The sequence below is a fragment of the Suricata suricatta genome, chromosome 10 (genome assembly GCF_006229205.1).
Source record: "Suricata suricatta isolate VVHF042 chromosome 10, meerkat_22Aug2017_6uvM2_HiC, whole genome shotgun sequence".
In the NCBI taxonomy this organism is placed as follows: domain Eukaryota; kingdom Metazoa; phylum Chordata; class Mammalia; order Carnivora; family Herpestidae; genus Suricata; species Suricata suricatta.
Genome location: NC_043709.1, coordinates 72986239 through 73014129, shown reverse-complemented (window position 1 = coordinate 73014129; position 27891 = coordinate 72986239). Strand labels below are relative to the sequence as shown.

At 34.3% G+C, this 27891-nt stretch overlaps 1 protein-coding gene across 1 annotated transcript in view; it reads right to left on the bottom strand.

The window, feature by feature from the left end:
- The window catches only part of KIF21A (kinesin family member 21A), a 92401-nt gene that overhangs the window by 16484 nt on the left and 48026 nt on the right, over positions 1-27891 (bottom strand). Inside the window, exons 16-32 of the mRNA XM_029955514.1 lie at positions 27339-27527; positions 26718-26917; positions 25547-25654; positions 22229-22297; positions 21920-22134; positions 21614-21767; positions 20890-21084; positions 20338-20439; positions 18589-18754; positions 18100-18120; positions 13584-13644; positions 13188-13242; positions 10317-10531; positions 7709-7813; positions 6245-6373; positions 3884-3922; positions 3204-3218 (exon numbers count right to left, since the gene is read on the bottom strand). Of these exons, the coding sequence (XP_029811374.1) occupies positions 3204-3218; positions 3884-3922; positions 6245-6373; positions 7709-7813; positions 10317-10531; positions 13188-13242; positions 13584-13644; positions 18100-18120; positions 18589-18754; positions 20338-20439; positions 20890-21084; positions 21614-21767; positions 21920-22134; positions 22229-22297; positions 25547-25654; positions 26718-26917; positions 27339-27527 (2038 nt within the window). The remainder of the gene's footprint in view (positions 1-3203; positions 3219-3883; positions 3923-6244; positions 6374-7708; positions 7814-10316; positions 10532-13187; positions 13243-13583; positions 13645-18099; positions 18121-18588; positions 18755-20337; positions 20440-20889; positions 21085-21613; positions 21768-21919; positions 22135-22228; positions 22298-25546; positions 25655-26717; positions 26918-27338; positions 27528-27891) is intronic.

Here is a 27891-nt window from a genome sequence, read left to right as displayed (position 1 = left end):
ACAAAATGTGAAATAGTAATATTAGTGATGGAGTGCATCAACCAATGAGGCATCAGCCAAAAGCAGCACTCTGCAAAGAGCAAAGCCTATGGCACACTGATCTTCTTGTCAATGAATTCTTCTCCTCAAAGTTGAATGAAGCAATATTGGGAGCTGTTTGAGTATAGTGAATTCTGACAAATAAGAAAGCATAAATGATGGATAACTGGAAAGTGTGACTCTCTGTCATCCTGAAATATATCAAAATGAACATTCTGGAGAAAGAGTAATACATATCACCTAAAATACTGAAAAAAATTCAAATGAATTTGAAAAAAAGATAGGAACAAATCACACACTCATAAATTCTAAAGAGAGAATGGCTCAAAAATATCAAATAATTAAAGAAAAACTCTAGCGGTCTCCAAGAAGATTTTAAAAAATAATGGGACTTTAAATGAACAGTGAGACTGTCTAGGGAGCTTTTTCATAAGTTTAATATTTCTGGGGTTTATGCTTTATGCTATGCACTATGAAGATGTAAAGTTTATCAAAACACTGTCCTTCCTAAAGGAGTTTAAGACAGAATCTGAATTGAAATAGTTGTATTGAGAAGACTAAAGATGAGAGTGAATCATAACATAATAAATATATAAATTGGACATATCTTTGCTCAGAGCAGGAAGAAAAATTATTATGTAAAAATATGTCCATTATATAAAACAGATGGCATAATATCAGAATAACAGGAATAAAATAAAACTGCTTGTTTCTATCTTCTCGATGAAAGAGAACAATCTTCAAGATGCAATGGGCAGAAATGATTAAGAAGAAATGTAAGTCCAAGATAAGTTAGAACTGATAATAGAGACTTATTCACTAAATTCAAGTATTTCTGTGTTCAATTCATTATATCACAGGGTTTTGAAAAAATCCACCATTGTTGAGGCAAAAATCATTGTTGGTACACTAAGATTAAAAAAGTGGACAAGCTATGTAGACCCATTTTTTCAAAAAGCAGGGGAAAAAGTGGATTTCAGAAATTCCAGATGGGTAAAACTTCTTGTTGAATCTCACAAAGGGAAATACTGAACAAATCATTATAAACACTTAAAAATAAGTGTTCATCAATAAGAGGTGACACTAATTTCACGGGGGAAATTCTTTGTAGGGTTAATAGAAAATTAGAGGAATATATTCACAATACATGTTGACTCCAAAAATGTCCACTATATTAAGCCTTTCAAATGATATCCTTGTGGACATGGTAGGTAAGAACAGAACAGGTTGACTAAGGCAGTTCCATCGGTGGCTGAAGAGGTATACCTAAGGAATCAATGTTCCTGTCAATTTCAAAGGAAGCCTTCAATATCTAGTCAATATTTCCCTAGCATGGAAAACAGAGCTGGTATATTTATTAAACTGATATATTAAAGAGCTGGACACTGGATTGTATTGCTTAGGAAAATGACAAACAAATTTATTTGCTTTAAGTACCCACTTAACACTAAAATAATCATTGGATACTAAATTTAAAAATAAAATTTAAGTAGAAGATAGAACAGAATGCTCCACATAGGAAAAGCCCTAATAGTAGCCCAGATTTAAAAAGCAAAAGAGGGCATTATGCTAAGTGAAATAATACAGAGAAAGATAAACACCATATTATCTCCCCTATACATTTACATTAAAAAAACCCAAATCTCATAGATATAGAGAATAGACTGATAATTGCTAAAGGTGGGAGGTAGGAGGTAGGAGAAATGGCAGAATTATTTTCTAGGTTTATTTCAGTTTAAATAAATTTATACACACACACACACAATAGCCACAGAGAATTTTTAATAGAATATAAGATCAATAAATCAATAATTTATGGTTCTTCTATGAGCACTTTAAATAACTTGTTCAACAGAAGTAAATTATGTCAGGAGAAAGAACTTAATAGAGTTACTATATTTTGCTGAGGCATCTGGAAGGAGGTTGAGTTCTAGATGCTAGATTTTAAACACTGGAAAACTGGGACACTTTCCAAAATAGTAGAAGCAGAATGAAGGATCTGTAGACTATATCATATAAGCAGCAGATAATGAAACTAGACCTACTGAAGTGATAAGAAAACATTCTTTGGAGAGAGGATTTAATAGTAGGTTAAGGAGCTGAATATTTAAAGAGCTGTCCTATATACACACACAAAGAGATGTGCATAGATTAATTCAATTAATTAATTCCAGAAGATTAATTCTGGCAGAGCTCAAGAGGGCTGATGAATAGAAACATTAGAAGATAAATTTAAGCTCAGGGCTAAAACAAACAAACTTTATTTTTAAGGTCTAGTTATAATGATTTCAAAAAGTGGAAGTTGATCATCATCACTAGAAATGACACCAGGAATTGTTGTCATTGGATATATAATTATAAAGTCCAAAGCATTATTTGCATACATGTGTCAATTCTTGAAATTAATGCTTGGTAACTTGTTTGTAATCTAAAAAGCTAACCAAATTAAAACTGAAACAGAAGCACAACTTCCCCAAAAGTCTGAATCTCCGTTTTGAAATCCTACTGATATGAGTTCCTACCTATGAACTGAAGCCATCAAATTAGAATCATAGCTTCAAATATTCAAAAGGTTTGATCTAATGCAGCCCGCTGCTACTCTTACTTCTCAAACAGAAAATATGTATGTATGTATATTCCCTTAAACTGATTATAAAGAAAAAATTCATGTTACCAGTCTAAGGCATAAGAGTCTGAGGTCAAAGTTTGTAATATTACAAAAGTAAATATTTGCCTCCGGTGACTTATAACACAATTTTGTAGGGTAAGAAGCCTCTTTTTCATTTTTATATGTTTTAATATCATTGATTTTTCAGACTTCTGAAGAAAAATAATCTCATAATTAAATAGAGCATTTTACTAGATACTGAAAAATGCTCTCCAGTATTCACAATATTAGCACTGATATTTTATAGAGATGACCTTATCCCAAATAAAAAATACAGAAAATAGAAACATACATCCATAGTATTTCTTTCAATATTAAAATTAATCTGTTCACATTCTGAAGTATAGAAGTCAACTTTAAAATAGTTTAAGCTAAGGTTATATATTGCAAAGTTGTAAAACAACGTTAAGTGAAAGGGGAAAAATGCTTATTTTTGTTCCATGCGAATCAGTAAAGTCTTGTAATACTGTAAATGAGATTAATTTCCTCTGCGTACCTTCTGGAAGATCTACTGATGATCAGCAAAATGGCCATAAACAGGGGAAACAAGTGCAAAAAGAGAGGAGACAAAATGATAAGTGGAAAGAGGAAATTATAGAAAGAGAGAAATTAAGGATCCCCAAAACTCCCACAACATGAAAAAATTCAACATTGTTATTTTTAAAACAGCATCTCTCAGTAAAAATATATTTATTATTTTAGAAGATTTACTTTACGTTCTATTTCAATTTGTATTCTAGATATCAGAGTATCTTTTGCCTCCCCCTCCCGCATATCTTTTTTTCTTCATCACAAAACCTTCCATAAACTTTAATTGTTAAACCAACAACAAAAATACCTTATTTATCTCTCACACTTTGAAAGACTGAAACATTTAATCATTGAGGAGCAATGATATCAATACTCATAGAACTTAAACTCTTACAAGTAAAGGATTTAGAGTATAGACAGAAAACAAGCATCACAACTTTCTGGGCTATTATACAAAAAATGTATGGCAGTTCTTGGTCTAAAAGGGAAGACAAAAAATATATTAAAATGATTGTTTAAAAACATTAGTATGTTTATATGGTTTACAACTGGTTATGCATACAAAGGTGAGAGAGGCTTACAGCTTCTCAGAAGGCATTATAGAACATCAGTGAAATGCCAGAATGTAGGAAAGATAGAAAGTACCTGTGTACCTCCGACAGAGAGGAATCACTTTCATCAGACCTACAGTGAAAGAGTTAGAATTATGAGGAAAAGGAACACAGATGTCAACAGGTAAAGACACTGAGACTGAACTGAAAATTGACAGTATGAATAATAGAAATATAGCAAACATTTCCTTTATTGTGAAGGCCTGCTTTTCTCTTTGCACTGGATATCTACAAATGCAATGTACAGCTACATCTGACAAAATATTTGATTCTCATGTTTTCTACTAAGACTTTGGAGGGGAGAACTTTCTATTACTGATCCACAGAAAACTTATCATTCCTCACTTCTAAAATTAAGGCCCTGAAGAGGAAGATTCTTTCTATATAATTTGATAGAAAGAATCTTTATGATTCTATTTAATTTGATTACTACTAGAACATTTTCTCAAACAGTCATTAATAAATTTTATCCATCTTGATAATTACTTTGGATTTAGATTCTAATGTGGAAGTTCCACAAATACATATTATGCTTGCATGGAAAGCAAAATACCTAGAATGCAATAACCTTTGATTCTGACTTATCTCAAAAACAGAGCTTCCTGATGAGAGTGTCCAAGTAATATGAGACTTTAGCGGGATTTTAAAAATAGGTAAGCCACTACTGTCAGCCCTACCCTGAAACCTCCAAGACTGGCAATAAGTCGGGTTATTATAAAATTCTACCGAGGGGTGCCTGTGTGGCTCAGACAGTTGATTGAGTGTCCAGCTCTTGATTTTGCTTCAGGTCATAATCTCATGGTTCGTGGGATTGAGCCACACATTGGGATCCATGCTGACAGCATGGAGCCTGCATGGGATTCTCTCTGTCCCTCTCTCTCTATCCCTCCCCTATTTGTGCTCACTCTCTCTCTCAAAATAAATGAACTCATTTTTTAAAAAAGAAAAAGAAAATCTATTCAGTTCATTTCTTAAGCTTGGGGAAAAGGAGAGAGTGAATGCTGACATGGAATATAACCAAAAACAATGTATAGGATCTACTTCTAGATGGTGAAACATGCTAGCCCCAAAAAAAAAAAAAAAAGCCCAAAAGAAAGTGATTCAAAAGGTAGGTGAGTCTTTGAAAGTGTAGTCACTTATTCTGAGTTTTAGCTTATAGAGATGACAATGATCTCAAATTATTGGTAGTTTGTAAAATATTTCAGTAGAAAATATAAAACTATGACTAGATTGTCAAGATTATCAACAGACAGAAAATTTTATGATTGTGAATGTACGACAGACAAGATTTAGTAATCCTTCATATCACTAGTGAAAATGGCCTTCCCGAAGACATTCTTAATGTTCTTCTATTCTTTTCTCCATTAAATGGGAGATATAACTTAACAATGTTAAAGAGATTTTTTTCAATAGCACACAATGTTTATCTATCTAGGTCATTTTGAAGGATAGATTATCTACTGATTGAAATACATTAAAATCTAACTTTAAAAACATTATCCATATACTAAGCAGATTAAAAATTCTTTCAAAATGTGTGCTTCTCTAAGTCTACAGAGCCAGTTAGCATGATCTAAACATGCCAGACAGATCTTAAACAGCATCCTACAGATCTCAGGAATTGTTGGTTTACACAGGGTGGTTATAGCATTGAGAACAAGAGGGGTGGGAGAAGGGACATGAAGTACATACATCCACTATGTTACTATTCAAAATCAAAGCAGACAAGTCAGAGTTATTAAATAGCTTATGGCAGCAGTTAGTATTGAATTCTTGCAAGAGAGATTCTGGCTCAATGTGGGAATACTTTTTCACTTGAAATTTAACACAAATTATCATTTTCACAGACCTCCAACTTCTCTTCCTCCACAACCCACCTCAATCCTAACCCCTTCCACCCAAATAGAAACGGTCTTTTATTTTATTTTATTCTTGATGTTTTGGGGTGGATTTGTGTCGAACAACCAAATGGTAACATTTTACACCTCTAACAATGGACTTGGTAAACTGTTATAGGCATTGAAGGTAAAATAAGCTGCCTCTACTCAACTCAGGCTATCTGGACTGGAGGCGTTTAGTGTCCCAAGAAATTTAAACTTAGAGTGCTCTCAAAGATATTTCAATTCTAATTTACATAGAAACGAAAAGGCAAGACAAGTGCTGAAAATGTAGCAATGCAAATCTACAACAGGGAAAAATGTTCAGCAGGAAAATGATTTTTGCTAATCTTTTCTATATGCTTCATTTCCTGCTGGAAAAACACATCAAATGTGGACAGAATTCACAAGTCAGACTTCATCTCCCACACAGAGATGGCTAAATGTGTTCTGCAGACTGTACTGAAAGGGTCAGACTACTGTGATAAATAGAGGGGCTCTTTTCCATAAAGACTTACTTATCCTGCTGAACTGATGTGTTTCCCTGAGAAACAGTAAGACGATTAAAAACATTCAATTCATTACGGGGCCGGCTTGGTGGGGAAGAAGGAGGTGAAAGACTAGCCTCTGAGGTTCCAGAATCTGAGCTACAAGAAAAAAAGAACATTAAATAGGTGGTTTTAATCAGTTATGATTTGTTAGGAATGTTATAAGAAACATGCTTTTTAAAAAAGCTTTTCATTAGAGAATTTCTTCCGTCCTTCCTCTCTTCCTTTTTTGTAAGATAAAATACACTCTGAGCAATTAAAAAATAAATAAATAAACTTTTCCGCTGGATTTTGTTACATTGCCCACAAGACGGCACTAACGAAAAAGTTGTTTGCTGAAATCTACAACAACAGAAAGCAAGCCAAATTTAAAATTACACAGTTTTAGAGTTAAAACCAAGTTACTCACTTTACAAATGGGGAAAGAGAGCCAGTGTTTAAAAGTGATTTGCCTTTTCAAAGATTCACTCATTCTTATTTTTACATTACTAATTTGCTCCATCCCCCATCTCCCAATTACCCCTGAGACATTCAATCCAGTAGAAATAGGAAAATTACATATTTAAATACAGGAAGCAAGGATGATTAGAAGGAGAATGTCCATGACATTCAAGTCAGCTAAGCCAGTGGTCAAAGCAGAGTGTGCATGTTGGCACAGGGGAGGGGATGGTATAAGATTGCCCACTTGGGTACAGAAAATATATGAAAACTACTTTTTATGTTTACTTACATGTTAAAGAAATTAGCTTTACTAATATTTAAATGGAGACTGGCACCAAAGCTCTCCCTCAAGGCCATGGCAGAGACGTACCTGTCACATGCAGCACCTTAGGTGACCTGAGGGAGAAGTAGGCGTGCCATAGGGGAGAGAGGTGACAGAGGCTCTCATCCAGTCAGTCAACTTTCTTCATGTTGTAACATTGTAATTTATAAATGCCCAGTTAAGTGGATCATCAGATTATACTATGTACTGTTAAGTAAATGAACCCTCACAAAACACACAAACAGCTTTTAAAAGATCTCAGAAAAAAATTAAATGTAAAAGAACAGCAAGAAAATGGCACAGCTAACACCCTATGATAAACACTAGTTGCCTGTCAGCTACTTTTCAGAGGTAAAGTCAATGTCAGTTTTATCAGTCACATCAACTTCAAATTTTTCTAGAATCTCAAGTGTAAACTTTTTCAATGATATGCTCAAATAACTGAAAACTAAATAAGAATACAAGATTAGAGACAAGTGTTTAAATATGTTTACAGATACGTGTGTGACCAAGAAACACTTAGCCAAACCAGCAGCTGACTTGATTAGTCAAATCAGTCATAACCACAGAGCCAGCCTACATGTGGAAAATAAATTCACTATTGTCCCTTTAGCATCTAAGGGCAGTGGACATTTTATACAGCTAGTCAATAAAAAGAATAAGTAACTTACTGTTTTTGTTCCTTAGCCTTTGATTTTTCTTTTTCATATGCTTTTCTCCTCGTTATAGGGGAAGGCTCTGGTAGTTTTTTTTCTGATAGAGATGACTGTCTGGAACTAAAATAGAAAAAGACTCTTTTAATCATCAAATTTTAAATATATACATACAAGTTTGTATGGCACATTTTCAACCTAAAATTTTAATACATGAATAATTGGAACTTGAGAAAGAGTATGACTTGAGAACAAAAAAACTATAATAGGAATATATTACATGAATAATTTTAGTTGATGGAAGCTTAATGCCTGTATATTTAACTTTTAAATTGGCAATCTTATTAAACATATGCATACCTATTATCTTTGTAAATATCAATGCTATACTGCCAAATGGCCAAAATCAAGAATTTATTTTAAGCATAAATGATTAGGTTGATTATAATTCTTTCAGTTGGAAAAATTCTCTTTATAATCTGACAAGAACACAAAATATTAGAATATCAAAATATGAGAAACAATGAGATTTAATGAATTAATATTTAGACATAATCAAAAACCATACTATCGGTAATCATACACACACAAATAACACAATAATTTTACATAACTAGTATTTAGTAACTAGTACCTATATACATTTTAGAAATAAAAACATTTAACTTATTATAAATTTTAAACATTGAATGCTGGCTATGTAATTAACAATTTAAGACTATTATTTTTGTGTATGTGATATTAAATTCTGATTAAAAAATAAATTTTTGTTATTGCTGGCTAGTTATATTAATAAGAAGAAAACAGTAAGGAATTTGGAATGTTGGATTACAAGAATGGCAAAACTAAATATTTAAATTTCATGTCCCTGACCTTGCCGACCAAAAGAAATCACATTTCAAATATCCTCCATCATCATAAGTTAAGTCATAAGGGCCACTTGAGTAAATTATTTTACATGATGCAATGAAAAGTCATGTAGTAATGACTTATTAAGAGTTACCACACCAAGCATGTCTTAAATTTGAAAAGATTTACACAAGCATCTGAATTTATGAAAACTTGAGAAGAAATTATATGAAGAGAAAGAGTCCAAAACATATATTCTACAATCTGTCATAAAGGATACATTTTAAAAATGAAAAAAAGGGGGGGTAAGGGATCTCAAAAAGAAGGTATTACCTGAATCTGGATTCCAGGCCATAGATTTAGTCTTGAAGTTCCAAAACTCTCTACTCAAATCTATTGCTAAATTTTGTTCTGTTTATATCATTACCTTCACCAAAAGCATTTCTTTAACAGTCATCTTCTCAAAAGAGCACTGAAGCCATAGCTATACTGGTTAGCAATCTCTATGAGCAAATCTAATAGTTAATTACATAGGCCACATCAAGCACATGCAAATTACATTTGGACCTAAAGGTAGCAGACGGGCTTATTTAATGGCAGAAATATCTTCATAAAATGAAGGAAGTTAAAAAAGGGTAAAATAAAAAAGGGAATTATGGGAAACAGATATTCAAAGGGCGAAAGTTTGTTATATTTTATTATTTGCAGAGTCACACAGTATGTGCTATTTTGGGGGCAATATTCTTCAATGCAGTAATGTGTTCATTCCACAAATCATTTGCTAGATCATATTTGAGAGTTATGCCAAAAAAAGTCATTAAAAATCTTTACTAGGGGTGCTTGGGTGGCTCAGTCAGTTAAGCATCTGACTCTTGTTTTCGGCTCAGGTCATGATATCATGGTTCATGACTTTGAGCCCTACATTGGGATTCTCTCTGTTCTTCTCTCTCTGTCCCTCCCCTGCTCATGCTCTCTCTCTCAAAATAAATAAATAAACATTAAAAAAATCTTAACCAGTGAATAACTGATCTGATTTTACTATAACTGCCCAAACACACATGTATACATAGTATATACACATATACTAGCCTGAGTAGGGAAATTTTCATCCTCAAGACAATCGTGAACATTCTAAGTAAGTTTTATTTTGAATAGAATGTTTTTTGTTCATATTACATAAATGGGAAGAGAATATTACCTCCTTTAAAGCTTTAATAATATCAATAAACATATTTTGTGCATACATGCATCCCAGACATGCAATGGCAAGTACTTCGAGGCAAAACATTAGGAAGGGTTAAAATGATTAAGTTTGTGATTGATACTTCCTGTGTCTTATAATTAGCAAATGTTTGCTATCCAAACCAGACTCTTAGAACTAAAACATACATTCATTTAAAGCAAATTTAAGAGGCTTTAAAGTCTGTTTTATATGATGACTTTATAGATATAACTACCTGATTTAGGTGTTTCTAAATAAATTTTGTCTATAATTCATAACTCAACCTTTATGAAAATTATAATCCTGAAGAATGACCCTAAAACTTAGAAACAAGCAATATAACTGAACAAAGAGCATCTCATCTTAAATGATTTCAAATGTCCAAAAAATGAGGGCAGATAACACCTAACATAAATTGCTTTGAAATCCAGAGATCTTGTTCACAGAATTTTAAAAAATAGAAGAAATTAGCAACATGCATATAAAATATTTTTAAAAAAGAAAGAAAAAGAAAAGCCAAAGGAAAGGAAGTTAGTGTAGCTGGGCCAGACTTACATGCTGCCTATCTTAGAAGGGAAGCCAGATGGGGGAGGGAGCTCCTTTTCCCTAGCAGAGGTACCACTTGTCTCTGTATTCATTCCAAGCTCTTGCCCTTCTGCAACAGGGGTAAGAGCACCAGGCAAGGAGGCATCTCCTGTACTAGTGTCTGAGGCTAGTTCACTGCTATCTGCATACAGCAATTCCATTTGAGTGGTGGTTCTCCTTCGGGCCTAGTCAGAGAATGGAAGGAAAAGCAATCAGAAGCAAACTTTTGCAGAGATGATTAGGGAATAGAGATTTAATATTAGTTTGAAATAGGTAAAAAACATTTAGCATGTCATTTCCTAGCAAGTGTGTCAAACATAGCATGTAAGATAGTGACAAGCCAGAGCTGTATAGCCCAGTAAGACCTTCAGAGGCCAAAATAATAGCCAACATTCATATTGCACTTATTGGATGCCAGGCAATGTTCAAAACACTTAATTATATTAGCATGTACTATCATTACCCCAATTCAACAATGAAGAGACTAAGGTACAGAGATGCTAAGTAATTTACCCAAAGTCACACAACTAGTTCGTGGCAAAGCCAGATTCAAAAACAAACAACTTGTCACCAATATAAGTGTGCTATCCTGCCACTCCTGGCCAGGTCCCTCAACAAAGAATTTTTTTTAAAAAGAAAGAAGAAATTAAACCAAAGTTAACTGCAGGGAAGCTCAACTAAATTATGATTTTTCCCATGCTTAGATGCTTTATGTAATATCACTTTCAGTTTTAAATTTTGTTTTAATATCAATTTTTAAATCTGCTTCTCAGTTTTTGTGACCTTGTTCTCCTGATGCATCAGCTGTGTTTTTAACCTGTCTGCTGGATAATTCAGCACCAGCCTGCACGAGCTTTAGTAGCATGGTGAGGCAGGTGAAGGTGATTTTCTAAGAATCTAAACTCACTATAACAAATGCCTTTCCTTACTCTTGAAAATGAACTGAATACCCTGCTGTTGCTCAGTTGCTAATATCACTAAAGTATTAATGGATAATCAAGGTGTTTACCAGATTATAAGCCTCTAAAGAGCAAACACTCTGTTTTATTCATCTTTATATCCCCTGTACTTAGCATAGTTGTATATAATGTATACAGTTAACTTTACTTTTTCAATGATGAAAAATAAATGAGAGGCACCTGGGTGGATCAGTCAGTTAAGTGACTGACTCTTGATTTTGGCTCAGGTTACATTCTCACAGTTCATGAGTTTGAGCCCTGTGTCTGGTCCCAAACTGACAGCATGGAGCCTGCTTGGGATCCTCCCTCTCTCGCTCTCTCTCGCTCTCTCTCTCTCTCTCTCTCTCAATAAATAAACTTTAAAAAAGGAAAAAGAAATGGTATGAGATCTTTTTGGACATCTTTGAATGAAGTTGAAAAGGAGTTGTAGGTAGCACCTCAGAAAATTTTTGGAAAAAGAAAGCTCTCCGGCCAGTTTTTTACACTGTCAGTTCTCTTTACTGCCAACAGCCCAAGGTAGGGAGAGAACCCTTTTCTTAGGAATTCCTAACCATAGTGGTTCCTTCCATGGAAACGTTTAGGGCACCACTTTATACCTCTCTCTGGTGTCCCAAAAGGGCATGAACATCTACGCTTTCAAAGGGCCTGAAAGACATTCAGGACCTTAAGAGATTCTCACCTCTACTTAAGACTGGATCCAAACCATACTGGAATGTTTGCTTTGAGTGTGGGTAATGTCTGCTTAGTCACTTAGAGTAATAAAACAAAACCATATGTTACCAAGCTCAAGGATCATATGTACAGCCTGGAGATGTTTTGTTTTGTTTTTTTTTTTTTGACTGGCTTGACCAGTGTGTTAAAAATCAGGAAATTTTACATAAAAATCTATATTTAAGGCTTCTTTAGAAAACAATAGAAGAAGTAGTCTTAGGCCTATAGTCCTCAGGGCAAAAATGAACAAGAGTTATGTGGTGGTTACTTGCTTAGATAAGGCATGTCCTCTTTAGGCAATCACCACTACCCCTACTTAATATTTTATATCCAGCCAAATTACTCATTTGCATTACCTGACTATTCACTATGGGCCTTAAATCTGTCTTACCCATTTGCACAGTGTTATTCTTTCAGGTCCTGCTTCTTTTCATTAACAAATATTTACCAAGGACTACAAGAATTCTTTGTTTTTAAACATCTTAAGATTGTTAGTTAATTCATCTAGTATCAAATGCTACCAACACTCAGTATGAAACATATCAAATATATCTTACACATTTAACAGCATGTGGCATTGATTTTTTTTAATTTTACAGATATGCATTATAGCCTCATTAGTGTTTAATACAACATGATGATTAAGAGTTGGCTTATTATTCAAGCCACCTCAGGATACCAGTTTAACAAAATACATATGATACAAATAAGAACATACTAGAATGTTAAAATTTCAAAAATCTCCTGCCACTTTACAAATTTTGCAAGTTTATGCTGTATGCCACTACAGGGTCTATAATCTCCTATATAATTATTAAGAAACTGAGGTGACCTTAATAAATTACCACATAGCTTCCTTAATGGGTAATGAAATTTTTAGGTAATGAGAAACCTAGAAGAAAAAAAGAATTGGTCTCCATAATCATATCTTCTCCAGGGGAAAAAGTGCAATAATATGGTAAAGGACAAGTTCCACAAAGGAGAAATGTTTTTGATATAATTTTTTTCTCCAGAGGAGAATATGGTAATTATAGAACTAAAGTTCTTACACCTGGGAGTTCTGGTAAAAGCGTACCAACTTGCTAATCTACTAAGGGTCTGAGGCCTGTGTGTTTATTAGTAATAACAGAAAGGGGAAGGATGCTTACCTGTTATTTTCAATTCCTCTTACCTTGCTTTTAGGTTTCACTTCACCACAAAGTTTCATAAGGTCTGAAGATAGAGTGCTAGATAAAAATAAATAATTAACCACAGATTAAAAGAGGACTTATTATAGAAAACTCTATGTCTTCTATGTTTATAACTATAGAAAACATTTTACAGGTCTTTGGAGGGAAAAGACAATATTTAAAATCAAAATGAATTAAAAAATAACTCATTTTCTTTCCTTAAATATCCTGGTATTTTTTATTTTAAAATTTGTGGTGGTTAAGTATGACTTAGTTTGGTTTACTTAGCCATAAAATTCATTATTATTTGTTTTATGGTAATTGAAGCAACAAGATAAAAGTACTTTAAATATTATAGAAACAAATAAAATCTATTAAGTTTCTAAAGGCTCTCTTACCTTCCTTCTGATCCTGGGCTGTTTAAAGGTGCATCCTCATCAGTACTATCCTCTACATTTTCTAAAAAAAAAAAAGTCCAAAATCTAAGTATTATCCACATGTCACAAAAGTGACTGCAATCCCCACACCATAATAAACATCAACTTCTAAATATGGGCACTTTGGTTTTTGAAACTGAGTCCAAATAGAAATATAGAAAATTATTTCTAGAAACCCCTTTATGTGTCCTAAAATGAGAAAAAAAGTGTTCAATATAGGAGAACCAGAAGCTTGAATCATAAAACATAGAAGGACAACATTCACAGGATGGAAATGAGATCATATATTTATCAGAGTATGTATATATTTTTCAGAGTATGTATTTAACCCATGCCATCCAAACATATGAGAATCCATTGAGTAAAATACAAGATGAAAGTAAATGTTGCACAAGCCCCCTTTAATGTGCTAAGCCAACTTCAAAAACTATATGTGTAAACATATATTAATCAGTATGCCAATTTACTTAAATATTTTCCTTTATTTTTATTTTTGTTTTCAAGTGGAAAGAGGAGTGTGTGTGTGTGTGTGTGTGTGTGTGTGTGTGATGTGCGTGCACGTGTGTGTGAAGATATTCAGAAATTACACATCAGCATGCAGCTTACTCATATGTACATAAAAGACAAAAACAATAGGATTGCATGCAACAGTTTTTATAAATAAATACAAGTAAATCACCACTATTTTAGAACTGTAACAGACTAGTAAAAAAGAGGAGAAAAAGCAAACAAAACTAGTAGGAAGTCAATAAAACAAAAAGCCACTGAAAGTAAACTATTTAAATGTCAGTGAGCCCCTAACATAGGTGCAGGTTTTTAAAATATACACATTTTATTATAAAATCATTCTCCAAAAGCAAACATGTTATTAAAACACATACTGATCAAAAATATATGTGATTCATCCCCTTTTAACTTTGTACATGTGGACTGTGGACAACTAATTCCTTTCTCTGATGTTCCCTTTCCTCCTCACTGTTTAGCAGATACTTTGATAGAAATTCAGTAATACTTGACACATGATAGTATTATCTAAAATGGAGTCCATCTAGGACCTGTACAAAAGAAACTGATTTCTAAAGTGAAGAGAACAGTGGTCTTGAAGGCAATGTGTATTTCAAAGCCTTCCACTAGAGGGAGTCTCAAGGACTTGCTTTACAGTGCTAAGGTGACTGCATTAGTTGATAATATAGAACATGAGGTTATAAAGAAAGGACAAACCTAGTCTTTATTTTACCATGTAAAAAGGCAGGCCAAGATTGGCTAGTGTTTTTCTTGTAGAAATCAGTTAGTATGAAACCAGTTAGTACGTTAAACATCACATGAGTACTTAGTAAAAGCTTAGTTCCTGCTTATACATGTATGCCTTATTGAGAGATAATTACGGTCTGACATAACCAACCTGGCCAGAGAATAGAGGCCCCCACCAGGAAAGTCACCAGATCAGACTCCTCTGCAGGATTGAGCCCGTCTGAGCACTAAGGTCATCTGGGCAATAGGACACACCATCACCTCAGTGTTGTATTCCTGACTCTGAGAATACACATCCAGCCCACTATTAGCGTCTTTTCGCAACACCACAATTAAAGCGAAAGGCAGGGACTTGAAACTCACGAAGGCCTTGAAGTTCATCTCTTAACAGTGTAAAGTTGTGCAATCTCACTTCACTGGAAGTTAAGTATTTTTAAGTCTTTTTTTTTTCAATTATTAAAATTTCTAAAAAATAGTGTATAGAAAAGAGTGAACATAGCAGCCCAAGCACCACTATCCTTAGAATGGCCTGCTTACAAAGTTGGACTTTGTCTGGCATCTGGAAACTTAACTCTCAGAGTGTCCCCAGTCACTAGTTAACTACTGAAGGTACTTACTGTACCTATATTATTTGTGCAAACAATATGGCTTATGCTAAACTCCTGCTTTCCTTCTGGGAGTCTTGAATCCTTGTACCTTCTCGGCAGATGGCTCCTATGTGACCAGTCACCAGGAAACACTTCAGGTATTAAATGTACAATGGACTTCCCTGTACATAAACATTGTTTACCTGCTGCTACATTTTCATTCCAAAGGGAAATGAATATTCTGTATTATGTACCATAGAAGAGAAAGGTCATAAGGAAAACTGGACATGGATTCCTCCAGACTACATCTGTGGGTTTTTTGCCTTATGATCCAGCTGTGTATCCTTCCTACACTGCTCTCATGAATCTTTGCCATGAATACAACCACATGCTAAGCCCCATGGGTCTTCACAGCAAGTCTTAAAGATAGAGGTGATCTTAGGGATCCTAACACAGGTTGGGAAAAAAGAAAAGGCTTATAAAGATGTTCTTCAAAGGCTACAAGTACAACGTTATCACCCTCTAGACTTATGTTCTATCCTTCTATGCTATGTACTTGTTGTTCAGGGTACCAACCTTATTGAAAGCCTCCGACACACAATACTGTGGCTAAATCCCCATGTTTTAGTCATTGCCCAGAGTGACTCTTCTCTGTCCCCCTTACACCTTGTCTTTTGCCTAGCTAACTCTTTTTCTTCCTTTATGTTTCAGCTCAAATGTCACTTCCTCCAAAAAGCCTTTATCACCTCCTCCATTCTTATTGGGTGAACCCACTGTGTCTTCTTATAATTTTTTATACATAGCTCAATCACTGCCCTCACTGAATGTATCAGTCGGTCACCCTCAGTAAGGCATCAAGTTGATGAGGGAAAGATTTTGTGTCTTATTCATCTTTGGATCCCAACACTCAGCCCAATGCTTGAGGTAAAACTGGAGCTAAGCAAATGCTTTTTAAATCAATGTATATAGGACTCTCTAGCTTCTGTGGATTTAACTTCCATTTTTTCCTCCTCCTGTGTTTTTCCTCCAAGCACTTCTGGGCTAGACTATGGCTCCCATCCCTAGCACAGATTTCAGCCATGAGATACAGGTTCCATCAGCTGAATGGGTTTCCATTCTCTGTTTTAGACCCTTTTCCAGCCATAGACAAATGAAAGTTGTTTGAAAGTTATGAAAAAAAAATAATGCTGCTCATCAAATTAGTAGTTCAATATCTACTGCAGTAAAGGATATCAGAATGACACCTGCCTTTTCCTTCCAAGTTAAAAGAGACACTGGACTTAAATAACAATTTACTTATTACTAGGGGCACCTGGGTGGCCCAGTTGGTTAAGTGTCTGACTTCATCTCAGGTCATGATCTCATGGTGTGGGTTTGAGCCCCGTACTGGGCTCTGTGCTACTGGTGCAGGGCCTGCTTGAGATTCTCTCTCTCTCCTTCTCTCAATGCCCTTCCCCTCTCTCTCCTCATATGTCTCTTTCCCTCTCAAAATAAGTAAATAAATAAAGTTTAAACAAAAAAGAGAATTTACTTTTTACCATAGGTTGGGCCACAAAGAAGAACAAAGAGGAGGAGGAAAGGGAAGAAGAAAAGCAGAAAGAGAAGAAATGTGCTGGATAACACATGGAATGGCAAAAATTCTAGTTATAATCCAGGAACTCTGGCAGTCTTGGTCAGGATATAACCAATCCTACTTTTTCTACCTGTACTTGTTATAGCTTGAGCAGCTTAAAAGTTTCAGCCTTTCCATACCTATATTGTGCAGCTGATCTCAAGGAAAGAGTACTTTGAGATTAACATGTGGTATAAACAACTAAAAAAATCAAATAGCTCATGTATTTTATTTGTGTAACATCTTATTTAGAACAAATCAGAATGTATAGATTATGTTTATTCTACTAACACATACAGGTAAGTAATTGGAAGTAATAAAACTGCCCCGATACTCCTGTCCCTTCATTGAGTATCAGCACTAAGAGGAGCAGAGATTATCAGTGGGTGGGTGTAGTTCATGTGCATGTTGTAGTGGCAAGGGGAAAGGTTTGAAAAGCTCTATATTTGGTCATCTCTAAAGCCACTTCTAATCTGAAAATATTATAATCATAAATATTGTTTCAATCTGTTCATATAAAATACTTAGAATAATTTTATTCAATTTACAATGTTAAAATATATGTATTTAATTTTACAAAAATTAAGGATAGCTGAGAATTTAGCAAATATATACTAAAGACAAATATCTACCAGAGACATATGCTAAGGAAAGTTATAAGGTTAAGACAACAGATACAAGTTAACAGATGTATTTAAAAATTAAAAGGAAATGTATACTCCATTTTTTCCTACAAGAAACAAATAAGAGCTTACGAAACTGGAGCCACAGCTGGAGGTCAAAAACTAAAGAGAAAATTAACTAAAGCATACTTCTTTAAAACTCTAATAGGTTTTAAATCAGGAATGTATAGGAAAGACAAAAGACTTAGCATGTTTGTGGTCACGGATACATTTCAAAAAAGATCATGCAAAAACCAGTTGGCTGCCAATAAAAATTTTAAACATAAGATGTACCGCAATTAGTGTACATGAACAATTAGTAATTCATGCAGCTGTAGGGTACACAGAAAGCTAAACATACTTACCTAAAGGTACGCTATCTAGATCTGTGTAAATAACAGCAAAAAGGAAACAAAAAGCAATACTCCAATCAAAACAGATCCAATGTTAAGAACTCCCACATAAAACAAGATTATGCACCATTTATAAGATATAAGAATAGATGCCATAGAAAACATTTATTATTTTTCAAGGCAATTAGATATGCAGAGTAATGAAACGTGGTTAATATTTTAAATAACCAATTCAGAAACTTGGTTGATCCTCTTTATTCATAAAAACTAAGTGCTTACAAAGGTTAAATAAGCCTTTTAAAGTGGTAACCATTTCTTGGAATGAAAATAATTACTTCCCCCCAAATTTATGCATGCAAATTAAAGAAGGAATAATTATTAAAAGCATAAGTAAATATAGCATCTATTCAGTCAAGCAATAGGGGAAGGAGGTATAGTATAGCACTCTCAAAGAACAGAACTACCATGCAACTTGTTTAACTGAAATTTAGTCCAAATTACCTTGTAAAGCATGGCCTAGTAAAGCATCTAGCTCAGGATTTAATTCTGCTTTCTCTTTCAACATATGGAATAAGAGCTGGTTTTGTGTAGCACTGGTTATTTCAGTTTGTTTAAGCCGACCTTCAAGTACTTTAATTTGAGCCTCTTTCTGGGCAGCCTGAAGACCCTGTAACAACACCAAAACATAATAATAATAATAACAACAACAACAACAACAATTATCTCAGGTCATACATAACAGAATCTTCCACACAAAGATGTGTACCAAATAGCAAATGCTTATGATATATGGACTTTGACATCATATAGACCTTGATTCATGGTTGCTCCTCGACTTACTAGCCTGGTGACCTTGAGCAAATTACCTTATAATAACCTTATCTTCCTGCCTCAATTTCCTCATATGCAAAATGATATGAATAATACCTACTTCCTAGCATACTGTGAAGATTAAGAGGGAGAACATAAAATAAAGGGTCTAGCACAATCCCAAAGGGGCAAAAAAAAAAAAGTGAGTCAGAAATCATTATTATCCTCAACATTTAGGATTCTTACAGGTGATAGGTTAATGCATTTACATTCAAAGAGGAGGGAAGTGCTACTGTATTATTTACTTTCTGATTTCTTTTTGAGCTATAAAGTTACTAAACCAAAGTTATGGTACCTACTTTGTTTGCACAACAAGAGATTTTTCTTTTAATATTTCTTTTGCTAAAGCAAAGGATGAATTATTTCTTGTTTAAGTTGTTTATCTCTTCTAATACACAAGCACAATGAATGACAAGCTAATGGAATTGATCTAAATAGTCCTGACTTTTCTTAACTTCCCAGATGGCCAACAGGCACAGGAAACTATGCTCAACATCACTCATCATCAGGGAAACACAAATCAAAACCACACTGAGATACCACCTCACACCGGTCAGAGTGGCTGAAATGAACAAATCAAGAGACTATAGATGCTGGCGAGGGTGTGGAAAAACAGGTACCCTCCTCCACTGTTGGTGGGAATGTAAACTGGTGCAGCCGCTCTGGAAAACAGTATGGAGGTCCCTCAAAAAACTATCAATAGAACTCCCTTATGACCCAGCAATAGCACTGCTAGGGATTTACCCAAGGGATACAGAAGTGCTGATGCACAGGGACACATGTACCCTGATGTTCATAGCAGCACTTTCAACAATAGCCAAGTCATGGAAAGAGCCTAAATGTCCATCACCTAATGAATGGATCAAGAAGATGTGGTATATATACACAGTGGAGTACTACATGGCAATGAGAAAAAAGTGAAATCTGGCCATTTGTAGCAAAGTGGATGGACCTCGAGGGTGTCATGCTAAGCAAAATAAGTCAGGCAGAGAAGGACAGATACCATATGTTTGCACTCATAGGTCTAACAGGAGAAACCTAACAGAGGACCATAGGGAGGGGAAGGGGGAAAGAGAATTGGGGAGAGAGAGGGACACAAATAATGAGAGACTACTGAATATTGAAAACAAACTGGGAGCTGAAGAAGGAGGGAAAGGGGGGAAGGGGGTGATGGTCATGGAGTGGGGGGCACTTGTGGGGAGAAGCACTGGGTGTTATATGGAAACCAATTAGACAATAAACTATTATTAAAAAATACTTTTCAATAAAGAAGAAAAAAACACCCTTCTTACCTATTATAAAGGAAAGGGTCACTGGTAAAAGGTAAACAAAATGAATTAATCATTATTTTCAATAATGGTGTGTGTAGTTTGATCATACCTTATTGATACCCATTGACAAGAAGTGATCTAGCAGGTATCGGGCTTCTGTAAGCGTGCAAGCATTAATGACCGCAGTTATATCCAGTGTTTCTCCTTCTTCCTACATCAAATCAGCATATGATGAACATTATTTTCAGCTGAATATATTCAGACAGAGGCAAAACCCTATTATCTCACTTATTTATTTGATAGTATTAGTTAGTTAATAAGAATCCTCAGAAAAATGTGAAATATGATCCCTACTCCAAGAAACATACGGGCTAGTTGAAAAGAAAAGACACATCTGAGTAGTTAGGAATTCAAGGTGAATTAATAAATGATATACATTTTTACAATTTTTATTTTACAAACAATAAATAACATCATAAAATCGTCAAAGAAGTCTGGAGAGCAAGCAGGGAGTGATATTTACACAAAATCATATTAAGAGTCATATTAAACCAATAAATAGAAAATTCCTTGTTATAAAAATTCAAAGTGCTTTTAATAATTAAAAACACAAAAACATCTTCCTTAAGCCATTAACCATTTTTTTTTTACAATTACAAACCTTTGCTTCTTCCATTTGCATGATGTTGGCTTGACAGTCAGAAATACTGTCATTGATGTAATCTATATTAGCAGTTAATGACTCCATCTCCTCATTCATGTTAACCACATTTTTATCTCCCTCTCCACTCTCCTTGACTATCTTTTCCCGTCTTTTTGAAAGTTTCTCTCGTCTTTTTGTGAGTTCTTCCCGTTGCTATTGAAAAAAACAGATTGGATTTTAAGAAAGGATATGCATCCAGGACCTTAAGAATATTATGCTAAATGAAATAAGTGAGTCACAGGACAAATACAGTAAGATTCTATTATATAAGGTATCTAAAATAGTCAAACTCATAGATGCAGTAAGTAAAATGATGGTTTCCAGGGGCCGGGAATAAAGAGGGGGGCAGAAATTGGGGGGAGGGTGCTATGAAGTTTCAGTTACTCAAGATAAATAAGTTCTAGACATCTGCTGTACAACATTGTGCTTATAGTTAACAATGCTGTGCTGTACACTTAAAAATGGGTTAAGAGGGCAAATCTCATGCTGTCTGTTCTTACCACAATTAAAACAAAACAAAACAAAAAAGAAATGCTGTTCATCTATTCACACATAATGTGATCAAAACCCACAAAAATGAAGAAAGAAAAATTGCTGTGTTAATTTACCAAGGGGTCAAATTTAGAAACCTAAAATTAATAGTCAGCTAAGGAAGAACATATCTATGTTCTGCTTTCCACACCTTGAGGAGTCTATTCATATCCGCCTCCATATTGGAAATAGTCATTTTCTGCATGATGATGTCTGTGACCCTGCGCTCAAGAAGCTGCCACTTCATGCGAGCTGTCTTGGAAGTAAACACTCGGCCAGTCAATGTTTTCCTCTGATACTTCTTTCTATAATTATATAAAAACAGATAAACATAATTATCACTTACGTGCTTATTTGACTGTATCCTGCCAAAGCACAAGCTGTCCTTCATTTAAGTCCACCATTCAGTAATAATGCCGCAAAGATTAATCAGAAGGAACAAAAGACTTGTACTGACCTGGTTCCATTTGTTGTGGGTGTTGGTAGGGCCTGGACTCTTGCCACAGGGATTCTCATTTTCTGCTGGGGTCCTGCCCTTGAAACATCTGCTTCCACGGCAGCTGTGCTGGAACCCGTTTCCTGAACAGGGGTGTCAGATGAGCTCAGCTTCCGAGTGACTTTCCCAGCTACCCTATCTGACATGGGCCTCACTTGCCTACGAAGAGCTGTAACCTGAAAGGGCAACAGAGACGGACTCATTCCTTTAGTCCACAGAAATACATCATCTATCTCAAAGCCAGATGTTTCTTCCAAATGAGCAACTTGCCTCTTCAGTTTTGCGACGAAGAACCACTTCTTGGTTTCTTTTTTGGGCTTCCAAAAGTCTAAGTTGATGCTATAAAATAATATTGAAGAAGTTAAAATAATAAACTGAAAGATACAATGCTTCCTACTCCTGCATTAACATCTGACCCATCCCACTGGGAACCATAATAGTTCTTAGCAGAACCTGAACTAACAATGTAGATAAGAATATTTTGCTCCAATAAACAAAAATACATACTGATACAGCCATCTCTTTCTAAAAAATGAAGTTATCTTTGTGCCATACTTTTATTTAAGAAACACTCATAGTGATTACTATATACAAGTACTTTTCTAAATGCTGTATTAATATTGTATCATTTCATTTTTCTAGACATTTTATTTTGCTAGCTGAGACATGAATAGGAAAAAACACAGCTTAGAATGTTTTCAATAAAGGTACCTTAAAATATATCATTAATTATTAACTCCACTTTAAATACAGGGAAAACATATATTAATTGTATTAGCACTGTATAATAATTTCAGAAATATTATTATGTAGGGTAAAGTAAATGAAGAATAAAACATGTCAGTACTGGCTACAAATTTGCTTTTAGGTACTCGGTATGATGAAAATAATCAATTATAAATAACTTTTAAGTCATTTTGTAAGGTTATTATTTAGGAAACAATTTTAGACTGGAAAAGAACAGAGACCCTAATTCTGGTTCTGTCATTTATTCAACTCTGTGATCTTGGGCAAAGCTTAGGAATTGGACTTAATCACAAACATCCTTTCTAGGACTTAAATTCTGTGATATACCAAATAACCTTCATGTTTTGTATCCCTAATTCAAACAGATCATTCATCTCATGTTTATGTATAGTCCTATGTCATCAGATGAGAATTCTTTGAGAAACTGACACTACCTTATCAGTGCCATATCTTCATTGCCTACAACAATGATTGACATAAAGACAAAGCTAATAAATGTTTTTAAATAAATAAACTCTAAAAATTAAAATTAACATAGAGTTTGAAACTTGTTACTACTTTAGGTTTTTCCTTATTCAAACTCAAATCTCAAGCTCATTCATATTTTTGGTATAAAGGGTTTGAAGATGAATATGACAAGAAACAATTTAGAAAGGGAGTCAATATGCACACAAAGCAAAAAGTGGAAGGGTGAATGAGCCTGAATGTTAGCTTTGTATATGACTAGCCAGTCATTAAAAACAAAATAAATATGGTGTTTGTTTTTCCCTGACTTATTTCACTTAGCATTATACTCTTCTAACTTCATCCATGTCATTACAAATGGCAAGACTTCATTTTTTCTATGGCTGAGTAATATGTGGAATTTAAGAAACAAAAATGAGCAAAAGAAAGAGAGGCAAACTAAGAAACGTACTTTTTTTAAATGTTTTATTTATTTTTGAGAGAGACAGACAGACAGACAGACAACATGAGCAGGGGAGGGTCAGAGAGCAAGGGAGATACAGAATCCAAAGACAGGCGTCAGGCTCTGAGCTAGCTGCCAGCACAGAGCCCGATATGGGGCTCAACCCCACAAAACGTGACATCATAACCTGAGCCAAAGTCAGATGCTTAACTGACTGAGCCACCCAGGCACCCCCTAGAAACAGACTCTTAACTGTAGAGAATAAACTGATAGTTGCCAGAGGAGAGCTGGAGGAGGGGCTGAAAGAGGCGATAGGGATTAAGTAATGTACTTGATGAGCACTGGGTATCATATGAAAGTATTGAATCACTAGACTGTATACCTGAAACTAATATTACACTGTACGTTAACTAACCAGGATTTGAATAAAAATTTTAAGAATAAATAAAGAGCCAAAAAGTGGAAATAACCCAAATATCTATCAATTAAGGAATTCATAAACAAAATGTGTTCTATCCATATAAGCCATAAAAAGGAATGAACTACCAATACATGCAATAACATGGATTAACCTTGAAAACATCATGCTAAATGAAAGAAGCCACACACAAAAGCTATATATCATATATTCCATTTACAATGGGCAAACCCATGGAGACAGAATGTATACTTAGAATGGCTGCCAGGGGCCAGAAAGATGGAAGAATAGGGAATGACTGCTAATGGATATGGAGTTTCTTTTTGGATTGATAAAAAAATATTCTGGAATAAGACAGTGATGATTATTGCACAATTCTGTGAATATACTAAAACCTTGAATTGTATAGTTTAAAAGAGCAAATTTTATGGCTCATGAATATATGCCACTTTTTTAATAGAAAAAAAAAGAAATACAGGCCTAATACAGAAGTTATCTTGTGAAAATATCTACTTTTCTCTGTCATGACTCTCTACTATCTCCTTAAAAATTCTTTTTATTTCCCAAAGTAGATTTCTATTTTCTAAAATACGCTGTATGCTCACATTTTCTCCAGGGAGGATTTAGAAAAAGTTGAGCAAGAAAAAAGGAACAGAAGCTGCAACCTAACAAATAATGGAGAAAAGACTGTGATGGACTCTTCTTCTAAGGAAAAAAAAAATCATAAATGAAATAACCAAATTGTTGGGTTGCCTCGGACTCTTGATTTTGGCTCAAGTCATGATCTCATGGTTTGTGAGATTGAGGCCCATGTTGGGCTCTGTGCTGAGAGAGTGGAGCCTGCTTGGGATTTTCTCTCTCTCTCTCTCTCTCTCTCTCTCTCTCTCTCTGCTCTTCCCCCACCTGTGCTCATGCTCTCTCCCTAAATAAATAAACATTAAAAAAAAAGAAATAACCATATTGCCAAAAATTTAGAAAGAAGAAAACACACATCAACTGTAACCTAAAACCTGACACAACTACAGTTAGCATGCTGGTATATATCCTTAAATATTTTCCCTCATTAAAGCAAGCATGCAAAGAATATGACAACTTTTAGAGCTCGCTGTAAAGCCAACTCTAGTGAAACTCGGTTATTATTCCAGCAAATTTCTAGGACCTCTAGGTGAAATTATCTTTGGAACTATCCCAAAATCACTCTCTTATACAACACTGTAAGTAGTTCCCTGATTTCCCTAGAGAAAACCAATTACATCTTCGTCATTTTCTCCCATCTCATCACCTAGGAAATAAGACTCTAATAAAATCTATAATAACATTATAGTGTTTTTCATAAGCTTGTATATTGAATTGCTATAATCCATATAATAAATGCCATATTACTAAATTAATGCTTATCTATTGTCTTTAACTTGAATTTAATTTTTAGAGTTATCAGAAAATTTTCCTTCATTTACTAAACAAGCTTTTTCAATTTACAAGATTTGTATATAACTGAAAGTTAAACTCCACTCACATCTCTTTTACGTTGATCTTTTTTCAATTGAGCAATCTCTCTGTTTCTCCTAGACTCTGTCAATCTGGCTTTTTCTTGTTCCTCTTTCATTTGTTTCATTAGTCGAACCTAAAAAATTAAGTAAACACATCTATTGGAGTTACCTTATCACAATATTCATTAAATTAATCACACCTATGGAAGTAAGCAGTTAGAATTCTGAATACTTAACATGGAAACAAGTGGAGTTTTACTGCAGATTTTAAATGGTCCATTCTTATTTTTGTGAGACTGGTATGTTTCTTTTTACAATATTTTTCTAATATGTTTCTATCAAATTACTTAGTGCTCTATGCTTCTTATATTCAACATTCAATTGTTCTATAACTTGAATGAATTTTTGGTACTTATTACCAGTGGCATGTCACCTTGAACAAATTACCTCTTACTTTACCTCTCTAAGCTTTTCATTTTTTCATATATAAAAGGGAGATAACATTTTTATGGCCTTAGTCTATTAAGAGAATTTAATGAGTAATACCTGAAGAGTATTTATAATAATTCCTGACATACAGTAAGCACCTAATTTTAGCTATTGTTAACTTCAGCAAAGACACAACATAAGAATCTAAGACTTCCTAAATCATTTTCACGTTGCTAATTTTCATGCAAAATGTTAATAAGAAAAATTAATCCCACAACAAAAACACATAACAGTATTCACATACTCTCTTTTGTCAAGAGAAGACAATTTGTATTCTTTTTATGCCTGGGAATGATGAACACTAAGTTCAAGACAGTTGTTATCTCTTCAGGAAAGGAGAATATGATCAAAAAGGAATACATAGTAGGTTTTGTATATAACTGTAATGTTTAAGATAGTGGATATAGTAGTCATTAGGTAATTTTTAATCATTTTTTTATGTTTGAAATATTTTATGTGTTTAAGAAGCAGAGATATCCATAAGATTCAAAGGAGCCCTATTTTCAACCATGTGATTTCAGCTACTCTGAAGAAAGGTTTTGACAACAAATGAGTGCAGGAAGCAACTTCTAACTGCCAAAAGGAAGTGCATCATTTGTAGGACTGGGTTACCTTTTATTGAATATGGAAAGAACCACAATAATCTTTTTGTCCTAAATGAAACAAATATCCTCAACATCAGACCTTAATGCAAAATCTAATCAGTACCTTTGTTTTTTTCATTTCCATCACATCCTGCTGCAATTTCTTCAATTGCTTTTCATACTGAGACTGGTTTTTAAGCAATCTTGCATGCTCTTTTTGAGCTGTCTGAAGTCTTTGCAGTTCTTTATTCATGGCTTGGAGTTTCTTCTCATATTCAGACCTAACTTTTTTTGCCTTTTCTTCTGAATAAGACTCCACTGAGCCTAAATAATCAAAGGATATTTGTATTTGTTTCTGTGAGACATAGACTTTTCACATCACAGATTTACAGCTTATGACCTTACAGAAAAAACTACCTCCCCAAACACAAACCTCAAGAGACTAAGGTATCTTTTAATTACTCTCTCTTATTACCTACTCTCAACTTGTTTAACAATTATCTTTTTAATTAAAAAATGTTTCCAGCATTAATTAAGACAGTAAAACAATTAGCCACAACTCTGGACAAAATAAGCAAATAGCCTGAATAGGTATCAAAATGAAAAAAAAGCAATATTTAATGTGAGACAAACTCATATTTAATGTGGTTGCTAATGTAATTCTTTTCTTCTAAGGGAAACAATGATAAAAACTTATTTTGGCAATTTAGTTGGAATTTCAATTAGAATTAAATGTAATTCTTACCTAAATTCTGGAGCACCTGGTCTCTCTCCAGCTGAGTGTCCCGAATTTTATGCTGCAGCATCATTAGCTTTTCTTCATACTGTCTTTTCAGAGTCTGCAGTCTTTTCTGGCTGTTTTCTAGTTCGTCAATCAGTTTTTGCTTGATTGCAATTTCACAAGTAATGTTTGCTAAGTCTGCTTGATAATTGGCTATTTATAAAGGAAGAAAATAAACATACTGTAATAGGCCACAATATCATAATTCTAGCTTTCGAGCAAGAGCATGAAAACCAGCATATAAATCCAGGCATTCACTCAGCAGCTAGAAAAAAAATGTCCTGGGTAACCCCAAAACTAAAAAAAAAAAAAAGGTGATAAGATAAACAGTGTTCACACTGAGCAGTGACAACAGATATTCTTGGTGCTAAATAAGAATGGAAATCGCATAGTGACTAAATCCAGTAAGGGCCGCAAATATGAGGCTGGGAGGGGACACGCAGGTTGGCAGTTATAAAAGCTACCTTCCTCGAGAATGAAATGGAGAATGTTTTCTCCCCATATATTAAACATATTC